We start from the raw sequence: 9,572 nt of genomic DNA on the forward strand, positions 1-9,572 counted from the left end.
TTCACCCAAGAACCTCCTCCAGGCGCTATTTAGGTTCCTTTTATTTCTCTCCAAGACAAAGTGCGCAGCCCACAGCAGAATTTAGGCGACACGCAGCTTGCGCCCAGTGATATCAATTGGAAAAAACAGTGAGGTTAATCATTTACGCAGCCACTTAACACGCGGATGTGTATTTATTTACTTATCAGTATCAGTCAATTCCCTCCCCGCAAGTGCACTTTTGCATGTCTGAGTATGATAAGGCATAACACAAACAATCCTGCAATCACTGGAGGCCTCTCGTGGCCATTAAAAGTCGGTAGTTCAACTGAGGAGTGGTTCTCCAACTCTCAAGTCCATATAGGCCTCCTTTCATCAAGAGGTCCTCGTAAACATCACTACAGTTAATAAAGTGTATTGTGGTCACCGCAATCCCCAAGTTGCAGCCGCGTGTTTATCAGCCGCGGCAAACGAGCCGCGAGCTCCGAACGCAGCCGCCGCAGCCGCCGGGACGAGCGCTCGCGGCCGCGCACGGCGCTTCAGTTATTGTTAGTGGGAGGAGAGCACATGTCTTGTAAGTGAATTTACGCTCGGCGAAGGGAGGCTCGGGCTGTTTTTGTATTGTTGTCGACGCCCCGCCTCTGATGGTAGCCTTAAACCTGGCACCCAGCTAAAACAAACCAAAGCCAGGACCGAGCTCCCACTCAATCCAATTAAGGCGGACTTGAGGCGCGCTACGTGTTCATCTACCAGGATCGACGTTGAGACAACAGGAACCAGAGGGGCTTTGGCCAAAAAAAAAAGAGAGAGGAGAGATTGCCTTGCCTTCTAATTTCTCCCTCTCCAGCCCCAGAACAATGTCGATGAGCCCTAAGCATACGACTCCTTTTTCTGTTTCCGATATCTTGAGTCCCCTTGAGGAGAGCTATAAGAAAGTAAGTATGGAGAATAACAACCTGGGGGCACCTCTCACTTCTTACCGGCAGCCGCAGGTCTCTCAGGCGGCGATGCAGCAGCACCACATGGGTCATAATGGGACTGTGTCTGCGGCTTACCACATGACTGCGGCAGGTGTCTCCCAGCTGTCACACACGGCCATGGGGGGCTACTGCAACGGCAACCTGGGCAACATGGGCGACCTGCCGCCCTACCAGGACGGCATGAGGGGCAGCGCCACGGCCGCCGGCTGGTACGGAGCCAACCCGGACCCGCGCTTCTCCACCAGTGAGTATCGCCGCACCTGTGCGCGGACTCCGGCTGTGGGTCAGCGTGGGCTCGAACAGCGTCCGCGTGCAGGATTATCCGTACTTGTTTGTAACGCAGTGCTCCAGATGATGTATTTTTTTTTAAATCAGTGACAGTTGTTAAATTAATTTGCGGCTTCCGGAAAATGTTGGCTCAGAGGAGGATTTATGACAACTGTTAATTTTAGTCTTTGTCCGTTTATTTAAGGTCATTTAATAATGTGCTGTAAATTATAAGCTTTACAATATTAGTTGATATGTTTGACAGCTTTATTTCGGAGTATGGACTTTTTATTTGAAGGAATTTTTTTTATCCCCGTGACAATTAAACTGGCTGCTGCCCGTAATTAGACGTAAATCTCATCTCATCGTGTTTGTGTTCAACCCTTCCAGTTTCTCGCTTCATGGGTTCGTCGTCCGGCATGAACATGGGCAGCATGGGCAGCCTCAGCTCCCTGGCAGACGTGGGCAAAGGCATGGGCTCTCTGTCCAGCACTCCGAGGAGGAAGAGGCGCGTGCTCTTCTCCCAGGCGCAGGTCTACGAGCTGGAGCGACGCTTCAAGCAGCAGAAATACCTGTCGGCGCCGGAGAGGGAGCACCTGGCGAGTATGATCCACCTCACTCCGACCCAGGTGAAAATCTGGTTCCAGAACCACCGCTACAAAATGAAGAGGCAGGCCAAAGACAAGGTGTCCCAGCAGCAGATGCAGCAGGACGGCGGCTCCTGCCAGCAGCAGCAGCAGCAGCAGCAGCAGCAGCAGTCTCCGCGGCGCGTGGCCGTGCCGGTTCTGGTGAAAGACGGGAAGCCGTGCCAGGGCAGCGGGCACACGCCCACCTCCTCCACGCAGACGCACCACCAGCAGGGAGGCAATGTCATGATCATGAGCAACAACTCGTCCGGCCTCGGGCAGCACCAGAACCCGCAGGTGGGAAGCACGGGTCACTCCCCGGACCTGGCGCCGCACTCCTCCAGTCCGCCGTCGCTGCAGAGCCAGGTCGCCGGCCTCTCCCACCTCAACTCCCCCGGCGCAGATTACGGCTCGGCCCTGCAGTGTTCGGCGCTGTTATACGGCAGGACGTGGTGACAGGAGGCGCCGGCCTCGCGTTAAACCTCCTTCTATTTAAAGAAACAAACAGACTCTTTTCTGTCACGACGTCGACGCGTTTCACTGTAAATGTGCGCACTTGAACGAACCCCGAGTGAATTCGGCGCAGCTCTTGTTCGAATTCCCACCTTTTGGAATGAGGTTTGACTGCCGTGGGAGACACGTGTCCACGAAGCCGCGGATGTTGAAAATCCTGGGATTTATTTATGTAAATTATATTGAGACGAACCGCAGCAGCAGCCGCCAAATAGGCCGCGTTAGTTGGAAAAGTCAACGTTAACAGGGACGCATAAAACTGCAGGACTGTATGTGGGTGCTCTGAAATCCCCCTTAAAAACGCACACGCACGCAAGGACTCTGATTTATAATAGAATTTAATGTAAGACGTAGACCTAGCTTGTATATTTCTGTAAAAGGTTCGAATTTTAGCTATTTGTTGTACAAAGTTTTTGACGCTATTGCCGGTTTGTTGTCGTTTAATTGGTATTTGTACGTTTTATTTCTTTGTAACTTATATAGATATTTGACTTACTACAAAACAGTCCTATTAATAAATTATGGAAACATGGCAGTTAAGCATTTGTTTGTGAAATATGTCAAGACATGCGTATGAAATGGAAATATCCCCTAGAACAGGCTTAAGCAAAATGACACCAATGTGGTATTATTATTATTATTATTATTATTATTATTATTATTATTATTATTATTATTATTGAGGCTATCTTGACAATTTTTCTTTTTTTCTTCTTTTAAAAATGGCGTGAGATTTTTTTTTTATTGTCGCTAAATGGTTTAGTTTAAGGCGAACTGGCAAAACAAAAGGAAAGAACCTGTATCGGCACTCAGGCTTTTATTCTGTGGTGACAGTTAATTATTGAGCCTTCTTTCTTTTTTATTCTCTGACAAATCACACCGCGCTCAGGCTTATCGTTAATGCTGCGTGCCCTGCAGAGTAAACCGAGCCTTTATGTGCTCTTTCTCTGTGTGTGTGTGTGTGTCCGTGTGAGTCAGAAAGGTGAGGTCTTTCGGCTCCCAACATCAAACACAAACGTGCTCAAAGGGCAGCTTATCGATGAAATCCCTGACCAAATAGCGCGGTATTCTTCTCAAATCAGCGGCGAGGCGAAGCGCCGGCGCTCGGTTATCAGCTGCTTTATCGCTGATCAATGAGGGAATGGAAAGGATGTTTGTGCCGTCAAACATTTATAGTGTAGTTTGATACGTTAAGTCTTTTAAACGGCCGTAACAATAAATACTAAAACAACCCGCGGTTTATTATAGAGTAGGTGTAGCTTTGTAAATAAAAGGCGTAATGATCATTACAGACTACTCTCCTAATGGAGCCATGCACGAGGTCTGAAACGGTAAACAGCGCGGTTGCTAAGCGACCGTGATAGCGATAGGTTGTTTTCGTTTACGGCAAAAAATAAGTTTTGTCTGCGGTGTTTAACACGTAGACGCCACGGTCCAACCGAGCCCTCGTGTTATTCGACCTGCTGTTGTAAATGAGGGTTTAAACGTCGCCGGTGGTTTTCGTGCGCCTGGTTAAAAGCTTGACGCCTGTAGGTGAGGTCGTCTTTTCACCCCCGTGGCCTCCTACGCTTTAAATTCCCCCTCTGTGACTGAAGTTCCTCCGCGCAGCGTCACGTTCGGTCGAAGCTCCGGCGAAAGGAGAAATCAAAGGTCGCGTGGATTATTTCTCTGTGCAACTGCAGCGGCCTGAGCCCCAACCTGCACATCTGATGCTTTTAGATGGGATCGCTCATTTTTCCCTTTTCACGTCCTATTTTTACTGCCGTGTTCCACATATAAGTAAAATACGGTGTTACAAAAGTCACCGTTACTGCCACAAACACGCATTCACGCGTTCTCGGATATTATGAGATCCGGAGATTTTTCGCCCAAACTCTTCGCGACTCTGCGGCCGCCTGTAGTTTGTGGCCACCATGCAGACAGGCCCACAAACAGAACCCCCTCTGATTGAAATCTCAGCAGCATCACAACCATCTCGTGTCAGGTATTTTGCAGCGCCGGTTTTGTTCGGGGGAGAAGTGAGAACTTTGGGATTACATTAACATGTCTTTGGCGCGGTGTGTGGTCTTTGTGTGCAGCTTGTAGCTGTTGAGAATGACTTGTTGGAAGCGTGTGTGCTCTCATCGCTCTCTTTGTAGCAACTCCCCAAGTCCTCCTGGCTTTTTGCTGGGCTGGTCTCCATGAACCCCGAGCAATTAGTTCCTAATCTCAAGGCAATCATATTAGAGTTAGTGACCAGCGGTGAGTTTTATTCGCCTGCTTTAGCCTCAGTATTTCTTTTAGGATCATATTTAACACCCAGAGCTTGTGTTTTATCCATCAGCTGAATTAACACTGAATTTTCTTTTTAAGATGAATTCAAACACGTAAATCTGCAATAAACAATTATGCATAAACAAGACTTGATTTAAATCTCTACAGCGACTTCATGAAGTCAAAGCAAATTATATAATTAAGAATGACTATTAATGAGTTAATTATTTTTGCAATGTGCACCGTGAAGGTCAATCTCATTTACCATCATCAAGTTGGGCATTTATTTTTAAAAAAGTTTTATTTCTAATTCTCTTTTGTCGTCACCGCACACGCACTATTTCACGGAAACGAACCTGAAATGGAGAGAGCGTGTGACACAGGCTCCACCAGAGGCTGCGTGTTCTGAAACCTGAATAACCTGAAAATTGGTGTTGAGGCTTGTGGCGAGTCTTGCTGCAGAAGCATTAATTGGGTTCCTTGATAGAGGGCCACACGCCTCACGATTTAAAAAGCGAAATCTGAAATGATTCGTAAAACGAAACCAGAATCAGATAATTAAAAGAGCAAGACGCATATTAATGTGTTAAGAATAAAGACATGGAGCCAGTAGGACAAACAAAAGCACATGAACGAGGGTGTTGCATTTGCATTAGGACATTTGAAATGCGTTATTAAATTTCAAACAAATATGTACCTTGTTAATTTATTTGCTTGGTGCTGTCCAAGGTGCTGAAACATGACATGTTTTGGAAAATCACCCTAAAAGCAATGTTTCTAATTAAAATAAAATGTGCGGCGAAACACACGCCAGGTCATAATCATACGAAGAGGAATCTAACACACTTTCAGCGTCAGGAACTCGGCAGAGCTGTGAAAATTCATAATAACCTTGTTTACGGGTTGTTTAAAAAATACCCACTCTCTTCTTTTAAAACACAGCCACTCACGCTCCTCTTTCTTAAGTTCCTGAACATTTTATTGCAGCAGGCCCGAGCATTCATGCGCGTTACAAACAGGACAATTACGCAGCAACTGCAATCACCCCCTTGGGTAAATGTTACTGTCAGCTAGCTGCAAAAAATCTTTAATTGTCCTGCGTTTATCTGGTTCTTCAAGCCATTGTGCAAAGAGCGCAAACGAGGGTCATTTGTGAACTGAAATACTTTGCATGCAAAGCGGAGAACAAGATGCTGTAATACTTGACCTTTCAGCATAATTGTTGCAGGCATGAAATGCAGCATTCAGAGCTCGCTGAGTGGAGACTTTTTTCTCTCCTTCCCCCTGATGAACAAAGCGCATTTTATACGTCTTCGGTGTTCATTTGGCTTTGTTTCTTTCAAAGGAAATTTCACTGGGACTGGCTGCAATTTAACTTCATTTTAATAATGCAACCGAGGCGGGAATAACGGCGCAAATCACGGGATTTCTCAATTCAAGACTCTACAATAGGCTGCATGCGTGTCCCCCCCGGAAACTTGTAAATGGATGTGTTGTCATTATTTTGACATGGCAGGCCTTTGTCTAAATGTCTGGCTCAAGGACACTTCAGAAAACAGACTGGACTCGAACCCATGTCTTCATGTCTGATTCATTTCTGTAATGAACGAGTGAAAGTTATTAAAAAAATGTGGAGTCTTCAGAAGTACGATCTAAGGACCAACTGCTCAAGTGATTTACCCCAAAGCTGCTTATTTATTTGTGAACATGTGTTTTGTGATCAACATAGTTTGCAAGGAAACAAAACAAAAAAAAAACACCCAATAGGCAAAGTAAAAAAGAAGCAAAAGAAATAAAAGTATACACAGCATAAATAAACATTATCATGGAGGTACCTCATCAAAATGTTAATGCTCAGTGTGTATAATCCTCAGTTTTTGTGAAAGTGGAAGTTTTGTGTTTAACATAGAAAATGCATAAAGTTCCCCAAAGACAAGTGGGAGAAAAATGAGAGAGAACTGGTGGAAACATAACAACTGTGGTCTGCCAGAATCTATCTGTTAAATGTTTACATTGTTTGCTTACATTTACAGGCTAATGTGTGTTTAAACCTTTTGCTAAAGCGTTTCCTTCTGATGCTTGTTTTCACAAGTTAAAACCTAAACGTGTGTTTTTGGGTACAAAGTACTTTGTACTAAGTACAAACCACCTAGTTGTTGTGTCTTCCACAGTTTTAAAAGACTAGAAAATATCATGTTGTGAACATGTGATAGCGGTAAAAGTGCTTTTAATGGTGGTATCATCTGCATAGAGGTTGAAGCAGGGGTGAGAGTGAAGCTAGTCTCTTTAGATCAGAGAGTAAGACATTTCCTAGTGAAACATAACATGTGGAGGAATATAGGTATTGGACTCGAATAAACTTCACAACGTGTTTGGCTATTACACTTTTTGCTTTCTGCTTTGCTGTTTTTATTTTGATGGTGTCTTTGAAGAACATTTGTCGCTGACACTATTTGTCGAAACCTTCATTGGTTGATTTACCTAAATCAATGAATACCTGCCTCACGTTAGTCAATAGTTAGTTAAATGCAGCAAATGAATGTTCATGTATGGGATTAGAATATCTTTGTTTGGTCAAAAGGAAGTGAACTCTCAGTCTTTTGTCTGTTGATATTTGAGCACTGAGCATTTTTAATTGTTAAAATAAACCGGGGCTTAAATATTTCTTCGTTAAAGAAACAAATAAAACAAGAAAGACATAACCATTACTTTCCCCACACATAGTTTTATCACCTTCTTTGCCTTCGCTCTTAGCATCCTTGTGTCAAAACCAAGTATATTTACCAGCTTGTGTGTGATTTGTAATTGTCAGCACAATGAAATCCTTTAATGACGACTTGTTAAGGCAGTTTCTTCACATCAGCCCTGTGAAGCTGTCATATAAATAATTTGTTAGTCATGTATTTTTGTTAAAATGTTAGTTAAGGCTATAGCAGCTTCCTAAAGCCATTGTATAAGACCACATATGGGTATAACTTCCACCCTAATGCTAATTGTGAAAACTGAGTTAAGAATTGTCCATTCAGCTTTGTGAGACAGATGACTCGTAAAAAATACCATGTAATCCAATGATGACATAAAATCTAGTTTTATTTGTTAATGTGATGTCACTTCTAAACAAGTAAGGAAATTCGTTCACGCGTACAAAAACTATTGAATCCATTTTTTCCTTCTAAAATCGCTATAATGTTTACCTCAAATATCTTTAAAAGCAGAGTGAGAAATATATTTTGCTCAAGCCATCGTCATATTGTCACATGACCCTGCTTTATACTCTCTGCTCCATACATGCAAAAAAAAAAAAAAAAACAGTCTTATTCATGTCCTCAAAATTTTTCAGAAGTTTTTAACCCCAGGCATCTTCAGCCTAACTCCAGTGTGGATACACGCAGCCTGATAAAGTTTTTCGTATGAGGAATAAATATTTAGTTGTTTTGAGCCCTTTCATGGTCTGATGTATTAGTTTTTGGGCCTTTTTAACTCTGACCCAAATGTTAACATTTTTCATCACATCACATCTACTTGTTATTAAATGTTTTTGTTGAGGCTTAAATGCAAACTAACTTTACCACCAGTGTATAGAATGTATTGAAGTGATTTAGCCTGGAAATATGCGGGCGGTCCTCACAAATATGGAAATGCCGTGTGTGCGTGTGTTAATGTGCGCGCCTGACTGCGCCAATTAAAGGCAGCAGACTAAAGCGGAGTTGTCATGTCTGTGTACAGTAGCAGCGGGAGTCCTTTAGAAAGCAACGAGCCATCACTAACCCCGTTAACACCAAACCCTCCACACCGACCCGGGTCCCGCTGTTCACTCTATAGGCGCGCAGCAATAACTTCTCCATTTAATGAAGCCGTGAATGGGCCAAGGCTATCCCTGTCAAATAGGACCCCCAGTCTATTTAAAGAGATCTGCACAAGGGCAATATACAAGATACAAAAACATTCTTGTAGGATTAGGTTGTAAAAGTGTGCGTAAAAGTTTGTTGAAGCCACGTGAGGAAGTTCTAGTTTGAGTTTCTACTGCAAACTTCAGTATCAATTTAATAAGCAATAATGCCGAACTTTGTGAGCAGTACTTTTAGTCAGTTAGATGATGCTAAGAATATTAAACAAATAGTATAATGACGGGGGAAAGTCTCCAATACAAATATAAATAATGACTAATGGATGGAAGCCATCCATTGTTCTTGCAGGTTCATGCTGAAATCAGAACATAACAAAACTTGAGAAAACCATGAAATGGTCCACCGGTGTCCACCAGTGAGTCCATTCTGCTTGACTGAATAGCCGTGTCGTCTCTTTGCAGGCTGAAAAAAAAATTCCTTGAATGTTGCTACACAATAAGCAATCAAGATCCCAAAGCCTAGACATTTGACAGCTTAATGAGTTCAGGCTGCAATCACTTTCAGAAAAGACCTGGTCCATTTTCACCCGAGCAGAGCCTATATGCGCCGAGCAGAGAAAAGGCAGGCTCGTCCATTTAACTCACAGCAAAGACGCACATAACTACAGGTTAATAAAAACACAGGGTGGAGGTGGATGTAAATAGGTCCTGTGTATTAGGACCTGTTGAGACTTGCATGTTTTGTTCGGTAACCAGGAGGAGGGGTGATATTTGCCCCCCTAATGAAATATGTCATTACGAGGAATTCATGTGACACAAAAGGGGCGACAGTCAAAAATTGCCCCACTGCTGTTCAGTAATTATATAGTTTGCCCTGGCAGCGCCTTCAGGCAGGTGGCTGGTCCATCATGCAAATGGCTTGGCTGTGCCGACATAATTAGCCACTGCGAGCCGCTTAAATTAACAATTAGCTAACATGCAATTCTGTTCACAACGCGGTAGTTCTCTTTTTAGGCCAATTGTCACTGTATGTTATTCCGGTTGCTGAATTGCTCAGTAGGATGGAGCCTATGTGATTTCTTAGTTGGTCAATTTACAGGCTAAATG

General features: G+C 43.7%; 1 protein-coding gene across 1 annotated transcript; it reads left to right on the forward strand.

Annotated features, from left to right (window-relative positions):
- The first annotated feature begins 421 nt into the window (after nucleotides 1–421).
- On the forward strand, nucleotides 422–7,870 carry nkx2.1 (NK2 homeobox 1). The gene is made up of 2 exons (XM_029139955.2): nucleotides 422–1,203; nucleotides 1,617–7,870. Exons 1-2 carry the CDS (start codon nucleotides 837–839, stop codon nucleotides 2,306–2,308), a joined length of 1,059 nt encoding a protein of 352 aa, XP_028995788.1. The 5' UTR covers nucleotides 422–836; the 3' UTR covers nucleotides 2,309–7,870.
- Nucleotides 7,871–9,572: the final 1,702 nt, after the last annotated feature.

Source organism: Betta splendens, chromosome 22 (assembly GCF_900634795.4).
Source record: "Betta splendens chromosome 22, fBetSpl5.4, whole genome shotgun sequence".
In the NCBI taxonomy this organism is placed as follows: domain Eukaryota; kingdom Metazoa; phylum Chordata; class Actinopteri; order Anabantiformes; family Osphronemidae; genus Betta; species Betta splendens.